The 21025-nt window shown below is 38.6% G+C and overlaps 1 protein-coding gene across 3 annotated transcripts; it reads right to left on the reverse strand.

Annotated features, from left to right (window-relative positions):
• Positions 1–10: 10 nt before the first annotated feature.
• Positions 11–18114, reverse strand: cabp1b (calcium binding protein 1b). Of its 3 annotated transcripts, none has more exons than XM_055040167.1 (8): positions 17050–18114; positions 5496–5663; positions 3721–3751; positions 2988–3131; positions 2745–2854; positions 2391–2465; positions 2182–2254; positions 11–1324 (listed from the first exon to the last, which is right to left on the reverse strand). In XM_055040167.1, the coding sequence occupies exons 1-8, from the start codon at positions 17725–17727 to the stop codon at positions 1299–1301; spliced, it is 1305 nt and encodes a 434-aa protein (XP_054896142.1). In that variant the 5' UTR covers positions 17728–18114; the 3' UTR covers positions 11–1298. The 3 variants fall into 3 exon arrangements, with proteins under 3 accessions (XP_054896142.1, XP_054896144.1, XP_054896143.1); XM_055040169.1 differs by lacking the exon at positions 17050–18114 and adding an exon at positions 7675–9608; XM_055040168.1 differs by lacking the exon at positions 5496–5663 and having other exon boundaries at positions 17050–18113.
• Between the last annotated feature and the right edge of the window lie 2911 nt (positions 18115–21025).

Raw genomic sequence — 21025 nt, forward strand, 5'->3', positions numbered from 1 at the left:
TAAACACACATTTTCCAATTGAAATATCTTTATTTTTAAATATTCTGCTACAAATCGCAGTAGTTTTCTGTCATGCATAGTTTCACACAGTTAAGACACATAAAAATCACAAAGTTGGATTTCCCTTTTCAAATATATCTCAAGATCAGAAAACATGCATATTCTCTCTTGTTTATTCTTGAACAGTCAAAGCTGTCCCAGCTTTGCTTATTAAACTAAATCAGATTTTGTAAACGTTCTTTGGCTTTTTTGCATAAGAAGCTCACCTGCTTCCTCATATTTACTGATAATAAAGTAGTAACACAGGTTTTAGAGACTGGAATGTGTTTAGAGAGGAGGGTGGAGGACATTTACGTTTCAGCTCACTTTGAGGTATATAATGCTGACCAAAAGGGAACCTTTTTGGCTTTCAAAATAAGAAAACTTACAAAATCCCCAAAATAAAACACTTTCATGACATCTAAAACCATTCCTATTAACTAATCTGCTGACTTCCTCAGCGACAGATTAGTGACAACGTTCTGATCACATACTTCATTATTATTCATGCAAGAAATAATCAACCATAAAAATAATAAAAAGCTTATTCTGGTACTAATAATGTTTTTCTTACAGGATTGCAGCTAAATTGGTAACTTCTGCACGCTAGAAGTTGCACATGTATGTCACAGAAAAGTCAGTGCTACATTTTACATACTTACCAAACAAATATCAATTTGTCTTAAGTTGATTTTTCTGTGGTCGGTATCGACATTTAACATCAACAACACACAAAACGCACACGCAGACATGACGAGATGACAAGGTATGTTTCTATATTGCTTTTTGTCTTTGTGCTTCATATAACTTCTGGATTTAAACAGATTTCACTGCACTTTGTGTTGCTTTGCTTCAAACGGCTCTATTAAATATAATTACTCTTAACTGCTACAGTGCGCAATAAGAGGCTGTTGGTGTTTGCAGAAAATATCTCAAACATCACATCCGGCATTACCCATCGGGTCGGTAAACACACAGAGATGTTGTAATTATTAAAGAAATCACGTTTAGAAAATGTACTCTGGAAAAGTCACGAGTGCAGCCGTTGGTTTTGTTTATGCTCGGAGGAACAGCAGCAGGGTGTCATTAACAGTGAGGCTCCTGGCTGGACTCGTCAGCCGTTCAGCGAGGCAGTTTTGGGGCAAGGTTGATATGTTTTTGCCGTCTTCACAGTTCAGAGAAAGTTGGTTTTCTTCGCCAGGCTTTCTCCACGCTCCTCCAGCTGAGGATCCACATCCGATACAAGGTCTGGCAGGAACTCATCGGGACATCATTCGAACAAATTCTGGGAATTATGGAGGAAATGATGTATTGTTAGCATAGTTTAATGCAAAGCTTTGATTTTGTTTAAAATAAACAGGACCAGAATTTTAAAACTTCACTATTTGTTGATTTCATTGTTTGTTTGTTGTTGTTTTTTTACTTTGAACGTAATTAGCAATTAGATTATTTAATTTATTTAATTATTTAAACTATTTTATGGCTTTAATTTCAATATTTTGAAGGCTTGCTATAGCCTGATGTAACCTCTTAAGTTAATTATTACACCTAACAACAGCTGTTGTTGCATCTTTAAAACACAAATAAACAAAACCTCAAAAAATACTGTAAAAATTAATCCTTCATTTTATTTTTGAAATTAATGAATTTATTTTCTATACCCCTCTTCAGATTCACTGTTGTTCAACTTTTTTATTTATCGACTTTTATTTATCAAAAATACAGAACAAGTTTTTTGAGTACTAAATGCAAACTTCAACATTTGAACATTAGATATAAACTTTTAATGAAATTCCTGCAAGATGGCACAAAAATGAAAGTATAAAAATTAAACCAATAAAACAGTTTATTAGTTTTGATTTTTGTTTTTTAACTTTACATTTATTCATCTTTTTCTCTGCAGGCAATCTTTGAGGTGCAGCAATATGTTGCCTTGTAGATAAACTAACTCATTCATCCTTCATCCTGTCATTCCAAAACCAGGAAAGTGTCACCACGAGAAAGACACACACTCATTCCGAATAAATGCATCTGTGTGCATGAATAAACACACATCTCTTGAAAACTACCACAAAATGCAGATCCAGATCATAACTAGTGCATGTGTTATGTTATATTGTTTTCACATATTAGCCGTTTTACCTTCAAAGTCCACATGTCCATCTCCGTTTAGGTCAATGTCACGTAGAATTTCCTCCAGATCTCTGTGTCCAACCTGGTAAAGTTGAGAGGAAAGTGTCAACTTCTGTGGCACACACTCAGACTAAATTTGCACGTGAAAAGAGACGGGCAGAAATCAGTCGGACACTGATTGATGGAGAGACGCAGAAAGGAGGGCAGTCTCTCCGTACCTGCTGTCCTAACAGTTTTTTCATTGCTTCTCTGAGTTCGGCTGTGCTGATCTGGCCATCACCATTGGTGTCAAACTGAAAATAAGGGAAAAGATTGTTAAAATAAGTAGCTGGTGTAACTCTTGACTGTACTTCTTCTTTTTGTAGCCTTTTTCTCACTGCACAATCTGTTCTTTTAAAACCAGGATGAGACTCTTTAGTGCAAATATAATGTAGTGCATATAGGTACTGCCTCTGCGTATTACTCATTTCATTTTACGCGATGATGCAAATATTTTTCAGCATTTGATGCACACAGATGCTACGTTAATTAGTCCTGAGTTAAGTGTCACACAGCAGTGGGTTCTTCCTCACCTCCTTAAAGGCATCCCTCAGCTCCTTCACTCCGATCATGTCGGCTGTTTCAGCCAGAAGTTTGGGCCCCATAAGTTCAACAAAGTCCTCAAAGTCAACATGTCCTCCCACTGTTAGAAAACAAGAGTTAACCTCAAATCCACATCACAGAAAAGTCACAAATCTGTGACGTAAAGCAGAAGATAAGCCAGAGTTAGACTTTCCGTCAGAAGGAAATAAAGCAAAACGAAACCAAACAGTTACGGTTCATGTTGATCTGCTGGCTCAGTTCTATCAGCTCCATCTCTGTTGGCATGTATCCCATCGTCCGCATGCAGTTCCCCAAGTCTTTGCAGCCAATGAACCCATCTTTATCTTTGTCAAACTCCTTGAATGCTTCACGCAACTCTGGGGACAAAAAAATATGTAATAAAATTACATTAAAATATTTTAGAAATTGCTCATTTGGACTGTTTATTCTGCTATGAATAAAGCTTTGTTCACAATTATTGACAACATTGATAAAATGATGTAGAAAAGCCTTTTAAAAAGTAATTAAATAACGTGCACTATTAGTTTTGCTGTGGTTCTCATGGCTGTCATGTAGTTGGAAAATAAACTTGAATTTTGTGAATGTTGGAAAGTTGAAGTCAGTATCTAAAAATCCTTACATGACTGGTATGTTCTCTAATCTTTCCCATTTATAGAGAGTCCCAAACAGAAACATGCCATTGCTTCACGTTTATAAGAAATTTCTAGACAATCTGTGGTAAAATATGCCTAAATGTGCTTGATTACATTTATTGCACATTAATTTGTAGGATTTTTTTGTTACTTTTCTTAGTGTGAGAATGAATGTACTCAAATAAGAGATTGGATTTCTCCAAAATTTAAGATGTGAGATTGTAGCACAGCAGTAAAAAATGATTGCTTTATTTCAAAGTATGTTTTCAACAGCGGCTCTATTAAACTTGATTGATGCCGTCATGTGACATACCATCCAGCTCTTCTGGCCTCAGCTCTCGGTCCTGCAAAGAAATCACAGCGAAAGGTTATCACCCAAACTGTGGCTGACATGTTTAAACTCTTGCCAACTTTCTTCATTCCTCATACAACGTGATGCTGTAAAAAGAAAATTAGGAATGGAACAAAACAAAAATAGGGACTTCTGGATGTGTGCCAGCAGTTTTCAGTTTTGCGTCCAACTGGACAGGAGGAGCTCATCCGTAAGATCACAAAGAGATAAAAACACGCTGAGAGTCTTGGCAGTCGGATAAAATTTGGCGTATGGAACAAAAGAAATTAGACAAACATCAGAAATATGGTATTTGTAAGGTAGGTTCTTCAAATATTCTGGAATATTTCATTTTCACTGTATGAGGAATAAAAGTTTTGTTGTTCAGCTGGTATAATGGATACATACAGTGGCTCTCATAAGTGTACGCTCCTGTTAAAACGCCTGACTCTTCATTGTTTTTCTTTGTAAATGCAGTTTTTTAAATTTTTTTATTAGGAATTTGTCGCCATCTTTTTATAAAAGTTTTCTAATTCTATTAGATTGTAATACTTTAATTGAATAGACTCTCTCCTGTCTGAAGCCCTCTTCAGGTCATATTGCATCTTGGACTCTGCTTAGATCATTCAAAACCTTTGTTTTTTTCTTGTGCAGTCATTCTGATGTTAACTTGGATTAATTGTAAACTTTCTAAACAGAAATGTGATCGTTTTTGGTTAAAACTGACTGGTACTTAGACTTGTTCCTGAATTAATTCACAAAAAATGTTGAGTTGTAGTTATAGCTGTTGAATTTGATTTTGTGTAGCTTTCAGTCAGCCGAGCTCGTCATTTATTAGCTCTGTCACATGAGTGATAAGTGTAAAGAAGAGTAAAAAGTTTGTTTTCTCCATCTTGCTATTTGTCCTAACTCAGAGTGACCTTACCACTATCATTTATACATTTGTTGGCTGTGCGCTTTAGCATAAGGAGAATACAGGAGATGGCTGATATGCAGGACACAATTAGTGCATGTCAGAAATGGCCGGTGTTGGCCTCCTCACCGCCTCTCTAATCAGTTTCTCCTCCATCTTTTCATCAACTTTGGAGAATCTTCCAGTTGTTGTGTTGTCTCTATTGTCTCATGATTTCTCCAAAAATGGATGACTACTTTCAGTGTGCCGTGGTCGAAAGCCAACAAGCTTTTTTAACAGCATACACTTGTAAGCATGTCCACTGTTATTATTGCATTTGAATCTTTGTTTCAGTTTTTTCCAAGAATGTTGTTCACATGACAAAACCCCGCTCTTTTAACCAGTGTGTATGCTTTTGAGAGCCTCTGTGAGTTCTATGCAAAATATATTTATTTTATTAACTCACTCAGAATGTTATCTGACAATTTGTTCACTAAAACCCCCAAAAATCTAGACATATTTTCCTGCATTTTTGTAGAAGCATGAAAAGAAATAGTGACCAGGAAATGTGTGTTTCAATTGTTACCAAAGGTTATGAAGGGTGCATTCTTCGTAACCTTCCATTTTTTACTGAAGTATTCAGCTTGTATACACGCCACGCAGACACACACACTGTCTGCGTTGTTTACAACAACCAAGAACGCTCCTTCCATCTCAGACTGTCAAGTCAACACCATCTTCTGAGCAACACCACATTTATATGATGCCTATTGTGATCATTTGCTGGTGGTTATTCTGCATAAACTGCATTTTGTGCTAATCTTCTTTGGAATGCATGCACTTTATATGTTCTGGACTTACGTACAGCCAGTCGGCTCTCAGCGAAGCCCTTGCGTAGAAAGATGCATGCAGGCCCCAGCACGTTGTGCATGTTGGCTCCGTTCTGGGCCAGGGCTACTAGTGGCTCAAGATGCCCCCCCCCAGATCCCCCCTCCTCACTGGACTGCACTGCTTTGTAGTTCTTCTTCTTGTCCTGGAGCAGCATCCAGGGTGAGGAGCCAGAAATGGGAGCAGAGGTAAAGACAGGGGTAGAGACTGTGACTCATTTTGTTGAGGTGTGGTGTCAACAAGGAGTCGGGTGGAAGTGGATTGGGTTCAAAGGGCATGCGGGGGTCCGGGGGGCAGGGGGTGACTGTGGACTGACACATGGGTGTCAATCAGGAAAGTGTGAATTCAGGTTAGTTATGATGGATGAAGGAACCCAGTCAAACAAAACAGGGTGTAACATATTATGACAACGCAGCTGATGCCATAAATGAATCTGACTTGTACATTCCCATCCCATCTAGCAAAGTGGTGGTAAATCTTTACATTATGTGGAATTAGGTGAGAATTGCCCAACCATTTGGGGTTACAAATTGTTGTCTTGTGCTTCTAAAACATTTAAGGTATTGTATGTTCATGTTGAAAAATGCTTCTAGCAGGATGGAAAATATGTCGATTTTGTAATTGAATGTTGGACCAAGCTCTTTCTAGACGCTTCATTTCAAAATGTCTGCGCTGAACACAGTTTCTTAGAAATGTATTTATACGTTTGAGCTTTTTCACATTTCATCACATTATAACAATGACCCAAAATGTATTTCATGTAAGCCTGTTCATCACGTCATTATTGTCTAAAATTTCACATTAACATATTTGCAATGCAATCTTCTTGTCTTGTTTCCTTTTAGGGAACATTGTAAACCGATCCTGTTGTCCTAATTGATGAAGTAAAATTTCAGTTAGCCATGAAATTCCAATTACCAATCAGTCAGTCAACCAGTGGGCAGATGTTGTTCTCCCAGCAGCCGACTCAATTAGTGTGAGAGCTGCAGGTTAATTAAAAACAATCACTACCTCTCAGAGTGGCATATTCCTGCAGATTAAATCACACAAGCTCCTACTATCATTATATCGGTGCATAAAGGCAACATTTTACATCTTTTGTCAAACTCAGAACATGAAATGTGGAGTTCTGCCCTAAAAACCACAAAATAGGATCGCCAAGAAACTATAAAAGCAACTGACCCGACATCTCAGAGAATAACCGAACATCCATTTATCGACTGCTTAAACTCTCTCTGACATGAGCTCACAAACATAGGCAGATGAAATGTTCCTTTTCTTGTATGACATCCTACAAACAACCTTCACACTCCATCTGCCACCATGCCAGTCCTAATGCCAATTTGTGCATTCCTACAGTTCTCGCCACAGGAACGAATGCCCACTGGGTAATCTGAGCAAGCGATGCATGGAGCAGGGCTACATTCTGCCAGAAAAGTACCATGGAGCCTCGTGCCAGTTATATAATCTAACAGGAAGAGGGAAAAGAGAGCACATCTACACATACACACATTAGAGAAGAAAGTGAGAAGAAACTCTGCAGCGCTCCTCGAACAGATGGCATCAACAGTTGCTTGTCATATTGTGCTTTCTTGAGGATGTGCAGCTGCAGATATGAAAGCAGTCACTGCTATGATGGGGTGCATTCAAGCATAAGAATGACACAACCAGAGCGAGTAATGAGATGAGTTTGTTAGGTTTCATGCTTTTGGGGGGGCAATGTGAATCAATTCTGGTTATAGATTTTATCTGATAGACTCTGATAGTAATAAGAAGCTGCTTCTAACCACTGAGGGGAATTTGAGGTTTTTAGGTCTGATGACATGATATTAATCATGCTGTAAAGGATCTCAAGCGCTAATCAACTCTGCAGGACCGATACTCCGAAACAATCCTGTCAACTATCCGGACTGAAAGTCACGGCGTTAACAAGCTGTGATGCTAATTCTGTACCAAACCCCGGTTTGATTTGATTTTATAGCTACAGCTGGGGACTAACGTATCAGAGTGAACAGAGGGATCATTCAGGAGGGATTGAGTCAAATATTACAGCCACTGATCCAGTTGGTGACACACCATTACACAAACATGCACTGAGGGTCAGGGGGAGTCGAGGGAGACGACCACAGGGTGAAAAACCTCAGAGCGAAGCTTACCTTCTTGGTGAAATTTTTTAGTGACTTTACAGAGTTTCCCATTGCAAAAAGAAAAAAAAAAAAGGCAACAAAATCTCCCTGTCCTTTATGTTTTACCTCTAACTGTACTATTATGTCGGTTTGTGAGTGCACTTGTCTGCATGCATGTTTGGATGGGTGTCAAGGCATGCATTGGAGTAGAAGGACCAGAAAGGGGAAAAAGGTTCAGTGGGTTACTGACTGACATCAAGGGACATTTGGGGAAAGACAGAGAAAATACGAGGAGAAGGACAAAGGAGGACCTGCTGGATGGTACAAGGAGACGGAGGCTGAGACAAAATAAAGGACAGGTTAAGGAGAACAAAGATTATCAGGGAGAGGAAGCATGCATGTGATCTGTGGAAGATGCGAGTGCCTGAAGTGGAAAAGCAGGATTGCTTATTCATTCTATCCTCTCTCCCACCGTGTCTTCCCTCCCTCCCCTCTCCCCTCGCTGTCTCTCGTTGCGTGTCCGTCAGTCTTGCTCTTTTTCCCGCACACCCCCCATCTGCCTCCCAAACTCCGGCTAACTCCACACTTTTAAACCATCTTTGTATAAATGTGCCTGACAAAGTTGTTTCGGACAAGCATATTACCTTCTTCTGACCAAGAGGCTAAAGACACTAATCCAAACACGCAAACACACACACCAACACACACTTGATCAAACACACTTGGATGTGGGGCTAGGAAGCTAAAAATAAAACTCTCTCTCTCTGCCTCTTTTCTCCACCCCTTTTCCGACTCTACCCCCAGCATCCGTCCCCGACTACATGGAGGCAACACAAAGTCATGATAAGCTTCAGGGCTCGGATTCAGATCAAAGCCAAAATGGTAAAGAAATTACACACGGATGCCGAATTACCATGACGGAGAGAGGAGCGGAGCAGCACGTGCAAACGCAAACACACACAGACAGGGAAAGAAATGCTCGCCGGCAGTTTGTCTTTCACACATTCTCTCTCTCACACACACACACACACACACACACACACACACACACACACACACACACACACACACACACACACACACACACACACACACACACACACACACACACATTTGCCACAGAGGATAAACACTGAATATATAGTGTCTCTAAAACCAGCAGTTGAAAGGAGTAAATGTAAAAACAGAAAATTTCTTCCAATGCAACTTTGAATAGAAAAATAAATTACAGTTTTGATGACAAAATTGATATTGTTGTTTCAGTTTCCAGAATGTCTTTTGGTGCCCTAACTTCCATATATTAGATCAGCATAATGTTTTTATTATGAATTTATTATTCAGAGATTATGATGTAAGACTTTCTTGAAAGTTTTAAGGTTTTTCAGTCTCCAGAAGGTCTTTTAAAGATTTTGTTTGCACTGTGGCTTCTATTTCAACTCCTTGATGTGAACCTTTAAATAATTTTAGGGATTTAGTCCTCATTTCACCGTTTTTTGTTGTTCTTTTGGTTTTATTACATTTTGCTATTTAATTTGATGGCTTGTCTATTAAAAATTCCTGCTCTTAGAATATTATGCTGCACAGGAAAAGACACTTTTCCTGTGCAACATAAGAAGAAATATTTGAAATTTGAGTCTACAAAACATGTTGGAAACATATTTTCAGCCCTTCAACTTCTTCACATCTCCCATGTTTAATTTGCATACAAGGTTAATTCTTCTATAGCTTGTCAGGTTTTGCAAAATATGAATATTATCAGCTGTACCTGACCATAGGACCTTCTTCTTCTTCTGCTCTTATGAGAAAATAGTGTTTAAAACAGCAGCATATCGCCCCCTGAGACGCTTCAGTGAAAAACTACAGATCTGAGTGGAACATGCTTGGTTTTGCTGTGCTAAAAATAGTATAAGTATGGACACAAAAAGGACAGACCACGGACATGGAGGCATCTCTTTATACTGAATAACAGTATAATTATGTTGAAAAATACCTTTTTTTTATAATTATTTATTGTTTATCATTAAAAAGAAAGGGGCCAAGTTTAATGGTACATTTGAAGAAACCTGAGGAAAATATGTCTCCAGTTCATCCAAAAGCTTAGTAACTTTTAAATTAGGTTTTAATTATCATTCTTTCAGCATTACTACGTGTGTGTCTGTAAAGAGCAATATCAATACTGATATTCTAAGAATCACCACATCATTATTAATGACTTTAATAATTATTAACAGCTTTCTTTAAATGCTTCTGGGTATTTATTTACAAGCCTAATTCCTATCAAGTCGTAAATATCTGCCTTACAGAGACTCTGTTCTCTATGTCTGTGAGTAAAAAGGGCCTCTATCTGCTCGTATTCATGCTATGTAATTAGCAGTTATGGATTACTGTTGAAATAATTTCAGGTACTATGATCAACTTAAAAAGTAATGAAAATGATACGTTTTATAGGAAATGTTTTGAGTGACACAAACTGTGGCAAAGAAAAGCATTTAGTTAGATTATGCTGCTGCTGAAAGGTTGATTTAATTTTGAACATCTCTGCAAGGTGCACCAATTCATGTATTGTATTTTATGCACTCACTATGTGATCCCAAGTTTCACATGTGAGTTGAAATTGTGACTGTACTGAGTTTTGAATGAACTTTTGAATTTAAAGAAAATCATGCTCTTACATAATTTTTTTTTCACTGATCTTAAATCAGCTTTCTAGTTTCAAACTTTTGACTTATTTTGCGTAGAGAAGGTCCAAACTCCACATGCAGTAAAAGCATCCTCGCTTTATAAAGTTGTCTCCCACAGTCTCAGTTCCGCAGGCAACGCCAGCGTCAGTCACTGCAGCCGCCTATTTTCTCTTCTCCTGCTCGACCTTGTCTGTTCGCTCCTGTTCTAATAAACACATTCACGCCGGAGTCATTTCAGATCTAAGCTCCCATTCAGCGTCCTCTTTGTTGCTCTGCAGATGATTCATCCAGCCTCTCACCGGAGGCTCATTGTGAACTTCAGAACACATCAGACGTCAGATACAGGAGCCGTCAGCTCTTATAATGTCACACCACAGTGTGCACGGGCTTCATTTCCATCTCTCTCCCTTTATTTCTTTTTTGTACTTTTTTTCCTTCTCCTTGGTGGATTTTACTCACTCACTAACTCAGAAAATCCTGATTACTATCTTACACAACTGTTTGGTAACAGCATCCTGCAAAAAAAAAACAGTGATTCTAGGATCTAACTTAGAAGCTGCTTTTAACAGGCTTCATTAATGCTGCAGACGCATCAGAAAATAAACAATAGGATGCTCACTACAAGAAGAAATATTTGAAATTTGAGTCTACAAAACACTTTGGAAACGTATTTACAGCCCTTCAACTTCTTCACATCTCCCATGTTTTATGCATTAATTTTAATTTTATGTGATAGACCAAGATAGTGCTTAGCTATGAATGGAAATCAAATGGAGTTTATTTATGTTTATTCCCCTTCAGTAAATACTGGGGAGAGTTACGTAATGCTTCAGTTATAATCTTTTGGAGTTTGTCTCTTCCACCTTTCTACATCTAACATCTTGTTCTGCCAAAATATTTGCTTGTCTGCCTTCACACCTAAATGATCCTGAGTTACAGCCGACTCTTAATTAATACTGTTCACTGTGATGTTATCCCACTCCTTTCAGTTCCATTATAAACACATTTTTTAGGTCAAACACTGGTGTTGGACAAGAAAGCTCGGCTGATAGTCTCCACTTCAATTCATCCCAAAGAGGTTTCGTTGAGTTGGGGTCAGGACTCTCTGGAGGCCAGTCAAATTCTTGTGCATCAAAGTAATCCATGGTTTCATGGACCTTGTTTTGTGTGATGAACCACAAGGTCATGTTGAAATATTAAGACATAAACTCCAAACTGTTCCAACAAAGTTGCGTTGCTGCACCATTAGGAGTTCCCTTACGCTGGAACCAAAGTTCATAAAAAACCCACAAAATCATTCCAAAATGTACTCTTGACATAGTGCAGCCTGGACAATGACAAATTCAAACTAGTTTGACAAACAGCAAGTTTGTCACTCTGTGTCTCTACTGTCCCCACTGGTTTAAAGCTTCAAATTTGACATTTGACTCTTTGTGTTGCATCTGGTGATGTAAGGCTTAGATGCAGTTGCAAACCCATTCCATGAAACTATCTACACAAAGTAGATACTGTCCACTTTTAAAGCTCGTCTTAAAACCCATCTATTTTACTTGGCTTTCAACTCCAGCGAGATCTAGTTTTACATTGTATGTTTGTTTTAAACTGTAAGAGTTTTTATTTGTTTTTATTTATTTTATGTACAGCACTTTGTATCAGCTGTGGTTGTTTTAAAGTGCTTTACAAATAAAGTTGGTATGGTATGATATGGTATAGATAGTGTAGCTAGAACTACACTATCAACACTATTGAATTATTTCTTTAAATAATTTTGAAGTTATTTAAAGAGCTGCAAGAAGTTTTGAGTCCTGTGGTCACCGACTCTGCTGAAAGTTGCCTTTCACCTGATCTCGGATTTTATCCGAGATCAAGTAAGTACCAAATAATTATAATCGTATTTTTTCAAAGAAGAAATATTTTGCACCTTACATTGTGTATTTAAGTCTATTTGTCCTCCTAGGAAGGCAATCATATTTTCAGTGCATCTGGATACTGAGACGAAATAGTGTGACCATGGGATTCCTTCCCTCTGTGGATTTCAGTCATCAGAAAGAGCATTTGAAGAAAAAAACACATTTGCGTCATTCCTTCAAGCTTGGGCTGAGACGTCACACTTTTATCCAAATGATCCACTAAAATCACATTTGAGCAGAACACCAGACTTCATCCTAGATGTGGTTTTCATCGAGCGTGTCTCTATTTTTGTCCTGTTTTTCGGTAAATCTATGTCATTTTTGTTTCTTGTTTTAAATTCAGATTGTCACAAACATTCATAAGTTAAACAAACCATAAATTCAAACTGTATATTGTGCATGCATGCAATCTCATGCTAATTTTGTGGATTTCACCGAAGGGTAAATTTTCTGCCTCCATCTTTGGCAGCACAGATATAAAAATACCCAACTGTGTCTAAAAATAGCCTGTTTTACTCCAGACAAACTGAGAACATGTGCAGCGGTGAGATTAAGCCCCTCACTCTCTTTTAATTTGCTTCCTCTTTGTGGTAAAGATGGGTTTTTATTTCTTTTAGTCGATTCTTTGATGTCATCAAGGTCAGGATGACCCAAGGAAGAAGTTAAAAAAAAATAAAATGCCATCACTTGCACATGCAGAAGGACAAACTGTAAAAATACTCTTTCATCTGACATTAGGGCTTTTCATTGTGAGCAGGCATATATTCTAGCTGGTTTATCCAATTTCCGTGTTTTCTTCAGTTCCTTCTACCGTGAAACGTTTCTGAGTTCACTCATGGGACACAGAGGACGGCGAGGTTCTCTCTGAAATATATTCTGCAAGTTTTATCTTATAGGTGCTTGCACCCTCTGCTGGATAACACAAGCTTTCTTCTGCATTTTTATTTTACACAACTCCGACTCCTTGACAGCATGCAAGGTTCCCAAAGATCTTAGCATTTTTACAAAGAATGGAAATGTAAATACATTTTCAAGAGAGTCAGGACTGTTAACTTGAATAATTTAAAAGCTGAAGCTTTTTTTATATTTTGTGTCTACTTTGAACGCAGAATCCGGCATTGAAATGAACATTGCTTGTTTAGCATAGTCTAGGAGGCTTCACTGTCCTGACTTGCTGCTCAGTAATGCTGATTGCTTCTACAGATATGGAGTATAAGACAGGAGCTTGGAGCAACATCACAGCTGATGCTTAAAGGATTTGTTTGAATCACTAATAAACTCTGTCAATTATCAAGTTGGCTCAATTTTGTCAAGTAAGACATACAAAGAAACTGTGGCAGAACATGAGGCCTGTTTGGGATGGAACAGAGAACTTGATGTCACATAAATTATGGGAAAACTTAGAAAATTTTGATTAGCTGGAAAGATAATCAAGATATTTGTCCTACCTTCCCAAACGTAATTGTTTGCTGTGTTCTGAATGTTGCAGTTCCATTTGTATATTTGGATGCAGTTCTCTATGTCTCAGTTCAACTTTGCCATTCACTACTGCATCCCATAATCTTCTCTTTATGCTTTTTCTCCTTGTAAGTTCTTCTTATTTAATTAATTTGCTTAACCATTATGTTCTGTGTTAGAGCTGTTCAAATCTGAAACATGATAGCTAGCTGAGAAAAACATGTCGTAGTCATTATTTATTGCAGTGGTGCTGTGAACTTTTGCTTCTCCTCCAAGAGAATGTTGTTACCAGGACTTTAAAAAACTCCAGTTGCTTGATGTTATTTTACATGCAAATGAGCTAAAATAGTTCACCTTATTGCACTTGCTAAATAATCCCTTCATGATTACATCTTAAGGTGTGCATAGTAAACGTGTTTCTTCGGACTTGAGTCAATGTGTGACTCTAGGAAAGGTACTTGATTCACTAATCTGCTGCGTAAGCTTAAGTGTTTCCCCGCTTTTTTTATTTAGGTAATACCTAAAAGAAAACGCTGCTGTCCTCCTGTCTCATAATCAGGTCTTGATGGGCTTATTTTTAGCTTCTTCTACTCCCTGCAAGTGAGTTCTGCTGAGATTGCATGGAGATCTTGATGTTACATAATAAACTGTGAAATGAAAGAGTTTGCAGAGCTTGACATCTCACCCTGGGTTTTGAGTGATGCTGCTGTGTCTCTTCAAGGAGAAAGCATCTCATTTGTTTTTCAGTTTTATTCCCATATAAGCGACATTCACAGAGTGAAAGCAACTAACCTGCTCTTTTAATCCTGACGTTTCACATCCAAAATCTGCTGTAGCACTTTAAAGGAATAGTTCAAAAATTATAGGAAGTTAATATCTTACCTAAAGTTGATTATTCTCTTGGTGTCTGGGTTTAGTATGATGACAACCTCAAGAGAGTTATTTACTTTGAATCTGATTGCTTCAGATTCATTTTCAAACAACTTACATGTTTTATATATCTTTGGTTTTCAATAATTATCCAAATACAACTTTTCACTTACTTCAAACCTTCAGTATGTATTTAACTCGTTTTTTGAGCTCATGTTCCATATTATAAAATTGAAACTCAATTATTTCTCAAATATTTTTCAAAGCATAACTGAAATATCCAAAACAAAATGCAGATTGGAAAATTGAAATACCTCAGTGTAAGCGTATAGACATGGTATTAGCTGGAACAATGGTAATCCAAGTGTAGTATTTATTTTCCTTGGCACTGATTGGTTGCACCTTCAAGAGTGAAAAACTGCAGATATTAGTTTCTGCAGTATAGTGCCTGAATGGCTTCCAATGTTTGTATTAATGAACATTAAGATATTTCACTCCATTCACAGCTTCCTGTGATCTATAACCTCAATATTTCAGATCCACTGTAATATAAATAATGGTAATACTATTAATTAATGTGAACTTGTCAATGGGTTCATGACATGTTAATTGCACATACCAATAGGATGGAGTTGTTTCAAAATGGTGGAAGTCTTGGACGCTTTTGGACTACAAGTTAGCTTCAAATTAATCTGAAAGCCAAGAAACGTATCCATCCCTTATACTGCAGGCTGATGCATCTGGACAAATCATCAGTGATGTTTCTGGAATCGTTGGGTGTTTTAAATTGTTGACAGTAGCTTACAGCAGGCACTTTGCATCAAAATCATTTCAAGAGGAAATATTTCTCCTTGCTCCCAAAATAAAAGTTTTTCAGTCGCACATCATTTAGCACACCAATTAAAGACTCACACACTGATTTATAGATGTGATAAAATAAATGCCTAATTAGCTCTTCTTCCCTCAGACATCAGCAGTTTTGGAGGCCTTATTTACCACACTGTGGCATGGATTTTTCCTCTGAGGAACCACCTACGACTGATTGAAGCTTTGGCCTGGATTGAGAGGAGTTATTTCGGGAACACATCAGTGCACAGGGGAGGTAATTGTCTCCTCTCGAGCTTTTTATCATCTGCCAAAAAAAGACCGATTTTAATGAGGAAAGAGAAAGATTGGGAAGGATATTAAAGGCGAGGGAGGAGATAAGGGTGGGACTGGAAGGAGAGAGACTGGAAAACTCACTGTACAGCTGCACAATCTTTCAGAGCTACAAGGGATATATCTCAGTGTGGTATGTTTTATGAATGTGTGTATATACGTCTTTTATCCCTTATTGTTTTTCTGCTCTGGTCTATGCAAACATTTTCCACAGAGCAGGTAAAGTGCTCTGTGGACATCAAGACTCAGGTGACAGTCTTGATGAAAGGCGCTGCATTCACATTGGAGGATATGATAAAGGAACGGACACCAGACACATGCTGCACCCAGATTTCAACATTCATTTTTAATCCGCCTCGACCCGCTGGCTGAACCTTCATTGCTTCCAGCGTCGCCTGCGTCTCACCTGAGAGCATTTTACCTCCTGCAGAACAATCAACACTTTCACCACCTTTCCCTTCTGCGCTGCGGTTAAAACAGGGAACTTCAGTGGGACAGTAGATTTATCCAAATTTAACAGAACAGTAAAATTACTACTGCTATTTTTTCTTGCAGTATTATTTTTAAATATTAGCATGACACCTTGAGCTATTTTCTGCAGTTTAAAGTGTTTTTGTATAAGTCTAAGATGAAGCTTATTCATGAAGCGACAATTATTGTTTTCATTATTTATTTACTTATTAGGTCAGAGTGGATTGATGCAGAGCGTATCTGAACTTCTAAGCGTGTTTTCTTTTTTTAGATTTTTGTGACTCTGGTGGTCTTTATTCATAGTAATCAGTCAGGAAAAGGTTAGAGAAGGGGACGAGACAGAGCAAAAGGTCAGGAACCGAACCGCAGCCGTCTGCACAGCAAACACATTAACACAGATCATTGACTTGAGTTAGGATTTTAGGAGAATGCTTTGAATCTATAGCTCCTGCTGTAGATTTAACTTTAACTTTATGTATTAAATTATGAGCCTTTCATGAACTTTAAAGCTTAGTCAAGTTCTCTTGGGGTGCCGAAGTCCATTATGGATTGATCACGACTGTCAAGAACAGTGGGATTTCATTGCACTCATTTTGACAGGAGACCATCTTTCTTCTGCAGGAAGCGAAACCTTTTTCCATGAATTAAATGTCAGTTTGAACAACCGATTAAAAATGTAAAGTCTTTTTGTTAATTCTGAGTCTTTCTCCCCCCTAAAACCTTCAAGTTGTTCTTCATGTGATGAGGCTTGATCTAATAAAATGTTACTATTTCTTGAACAAACTCCAACACATTGCTGTGTTTTCTGTGAGCTGGACTTTAAAGGAAACTTTGAAGTAATTAAATTTTGTAGTTACCTGCCCAAACACCGACTTCACTATGGGATGAAGGTTGGAGTCGCACTCTGACGCCGAGCCCAGTCTTTTGGCTTTGCGGCGGGATGCCGGTCGGACAGGTGCGTCCGAACTGAGAGTGGAAGTGGAGCCGGTCACGACTCTTTCGCTCTGCTCGAAGAGAAAATCCGCCTCGTCGGGTTGTTTTGGGAGAGAAGGAGTCGGTGAGGTCCTCCTCTCCTGCCGGGAGTCGTCGTGGTGGACGAGGCGCTCTGCAGGGGGCGAGTCGTGGTGTTGATGATGCTGATGGTGATGAGGTTTGGATCTGGAGGACTTGCTGCGCTCTTTCTGCTGAAGCCGGCTCGCCCTGTGCCTCGCATCCTCCTCCAGAGCGTAATCATCCTCCAGGTGGCTCGGCTGCCGGTGAGAGTGGCTCCTCTGCACCCGGTGATGCTCAACTAAATGCCGAGACTCAGCGTGTCGCGGCTGGCAGAGAGGTCTCCGCGCACTTGTCTCACACTCATCCGACCAGGGCGCGTCCTCGCTGCTTCCAGCTCTGGCAGGACGGTGATGCTGATGATGGTGAGTGCGGTGGTGGACCCGGTGAGCGGCGGCGTGATCAGGATGCGCAACCCTGCGGCTGAGCCCCGACGACCGCAGCAGAGAGGTGGTCGACTCGCTTTTGGGAAGAGAGGAGCTCATCTTTTCCCTTTTCTCCTTCCTAATGAGCGATGCGCGGCTGGAAAGGGATGCGAGTGGAGAAAATGAAAAGGCGATAGTCCGCAGTGTCCTTGCAGGTCTCTCTTTATCCCAGGGTCACACAGTCACACACCGGACAGCCCCTCCAGGCGCACCTGATCGGGACGCAGCTGAGTATCAAGTGTCGCCTGATGCGGCAGCAGGCGCGCAGCCAGGAGCTCCGCAGGGAGCTCCACCAAGTTTGGACGGCAGCAGCAGCGTGTTGAGCTGCAGCGTGGCCCACAAAAGTTCCTTAAGACCCACGTCACAAGCCTACAGATCATTTTCACGCATAACGAGCTGCTGAGATAACTTGTTTCCCCCTTTTTGTGCTTGATTAGATGGTTATGGAGGGAGGGCGCATGCTTGACTCCAGGAGATTGATGGAAAATGTCACACTAGAGCACACAGTGACAAAATGGTCCCAATGACATTAATTCCAGTGAACAGAGGTGACTCCTGAGGGGGTGTTGTTCCTTTTGGGCCTTTGTTTTATCTTTTGGCTTAAGTTGAAAAGTGCTTTTTGGGACATTTCAAATTTGCTGAGATGTCTTTGGTCTAAAGATGATGATGTTGAATCTAAAAGCGAAATAACTTCACATTTACCTTTTATTGCAGATTTCTTTAGGAGTCACCACTGCAGCTCTTCTGCCTCAGTCGTCATCCATGAACCTTTCATGTGATCTTCCTCTTCTCTTCATCTCTATCATCAAAATCCATGTCTAGTTTTTCATTTTATCCTTCTTTGGCACAGAGGGATAAATGTTCAAATCATTTCAATTTCTCTGCTTCCAAATTGTCCAACTTGAGTCATCCTTCTACGTCTCACTCTTTCATAATTTCTAATCATTCAGAGAAAATCTGATAATCATCCATTCTGCTTCCAATCTTTTTATTACATTCAAAAATATAAGAATTAAATGAAAATTCTTATACATATTCTTTTCATTGCAAAATTGCTTATGTCCATCATATTTTTGACTTCATTAATACTTATTAAAAAAATGTCAAACTTTCAGTATCATGTCTTTAAAACATACATTTGAATTAAAGTATTTAAGATTTTGCCAAAGGGCTTTCAGTTATCTTGAAAGACACACTGCAGGTTGATCAAGAAAACAGATAGAGCTGTCGCTGCACATTCCTTTAGTTTATCTCATCTGTTACTGTCAAAACATCAGTCTAAAGTCCACCTATTTACAAATCCTATAAGATTAAACTCCCCAGTCAGCTTTCCGGAAACAGCATATTGTCTCTCTCCCTCTCTTTATATATTTATATCTATATCTACATAAAATTTTGTATATATTAAATTTTTTCAGGGTCATAATTCTCTCAGCAGAAGGTAGATAATGATGTTAATACGTTCAGCTAATTAGACAGAATTGTTTTTCTCAGAGTAAGTGGAGAAAATGAGCAGATTTTGCCCGTCTCTCTCAGGGGAGTTTGTGTTCTCTGACATCTGCGTCTCTTCTGCTCCAGGACAGACAGAGCATCATCACTCTGTAGCATTACTCTCCTGCTTCAACTCTGCAGCTCTCTTTTCATTCATCTCTAACATTATCATCAAGTGGTTTGATCTCACGGCTTCAACTTTAAGACTTTTTTTTTTAATAACAGTAATAACTTTGTCCATAGAAATCTTGTTGAAATTAATCCCCTCCATCTTTTTCCTTGTTATGTGAGAAATGTGCCTCTCTATGTTGGTCTTTTGGAGATACTGGGCTGCAGCAGGAACATTCAGGCCTGGAGGTTCAAAATGGCCCACTTATTGTCCTCAGAGACAGAGAGACAACAGGAGAAGGTGGACTGCAAAAATACAAACAAAAGCACATTCACCAGAAGGAAAATGTACAATTGCTCAAAAGTGGAAAGCAAAAATTCAATTTTGGCTCATTGCCACCCTCAAGGGTCAGATTATCAAAATTTTAAATGCTGCAATGCACACAGCTGTGGCTCTGTATTCACAAACAGCAAATAATGGTAAATAATTTAAACTTATTTTAGGCACCCACCTATTCTGGAAATCTTTAAAACACTCAACCTATCTGTTTAATTTTTTATTTATTTTTTTTATGTTTTTTTATTAGCTGCTATTTTTCCACAGCTGGACTTGTACAAGCTGAGGAAAGTTGCAAAATATCCAGGCAAGAACAATACAGAGAAAAAAAAAAGCTAAATGTTTCAGTTATCTGCTTTCTTTGTATTGTATTTTGGTATCCAAAATAATTTTATGTCTGGCTGTGAGTTCTAGTCACATCTGCTGCATAATCCACTCATCCTTTTGCACAATTTAATATGAGTGAAACATTAAACAGGATTAATAATTAATAACAGAGTAGATTGGGTCCCCCAGATGAAGAATGGGCTTCCTCAGGTGAGTCGTTCAGACGTGTTGCTCTTTCAGATGAGCAGCTGGTTCTGTAGGATGTAATATCACGAGAACAGTTGGACCAGGAACGCTGAATGAGATTAATTATCGAGACAGAAACTGATACCTTGAGACAACCAGTCAGTGAAAGGGTAATATAATAATAGAGTATAACAAATTGATCACGCAGTGCATTTATTCCTTTAAAGTTCCTCTGTGGCTTTTAGTTCTGTTGTTGTTTTGATAAATTGACAATTGATTATTGCTGCAGAATCTTCCCATCATTTATCAATTTCAACAAACACAAAGAGAGGCACTTTCAGTGGATCTAAAATGAATTTATGTTATGTACATCATGTCTGGTTGACAGAATGAAATATAAAACAAACTTGTAATGAGAGACTAAAAATGTTGAATGCAGTTCAACATGCAGCGCAGAGATCACTTTGCCAATTTAAAAACTTGTAGTTTTTTTAAATGTAAGGATTTTTGTCAAATTTGTAAAAACTAAGAATATGTCCCACCATAATATTCACAAAATCTGAACAACAAGTGTTTAGTTTTTATTTACATGAACAAGATTCCACCTTTAAAGCGCTCTTCTTCTTGTCTTGGTTACCACTTTATCAAATTTTATGTCACAAATTACATTCATGAATTTACAAATGACCTCTTTAGCTTTTGTTTTTGTTGCATCGTATGAACACAGAGTACTTGCACAAGTTTTAATGTTGTGGGTTAGAGTTAGGGTGTGTTTAACATGGGGACGTCATATTTCCATATGGGAAATATGGGTGGATTTTTAAATTGTGTTAATAGACCAAGTAAAACCGGAGTTATGCTAAAATAAGTTTTTTCCCAACGTCAGAGAAATGGTGAAAACTGGTTTTT

The sequence above is a fragment of the Poeciliopsis prolifica genome, unplaced genomic scaffold (genome assembly GCF_027474105.1).
Source record: "Poeciliopsis prolifica strain line A6 unplaced genomic scaffold, Auburn_PproV2 SCAFFOLD015, whole genome shotgun sequence".
Lineage (NCBI taxonomy): Eukaryota > Metazoa > Chordata > Actinopteri > Cyprinodontiformes > Poeciliidae > Poeciliopsis > Poeciliopsis prolifica.

Bases quoted from the DNA above. Each gene is read 5' to 3' on its own strand.
- cabp1b (XM_055040167.1), bottom strand. From the start codon at position 17,727: ATGAGCTCCTCTCTTCCCAAAAGCGAGTCGACCACCTCTCTGCTGCGG. The intron at 3,752-5,495 runs GTACGTAAGTCC...ATTTCTTTGCAG, and splicing joins TCGCTGAGAGCCGACTGGCT to GACCGAGAGCTGAGGCCAGA. The intron at 3,132-3,720 runs GTATGTCACATG...TTTTGTCCCCAG, and splicing joins GAGGCCAGAAGAGCTGGATG to AGTTGCGTGAAGCATTCAAG.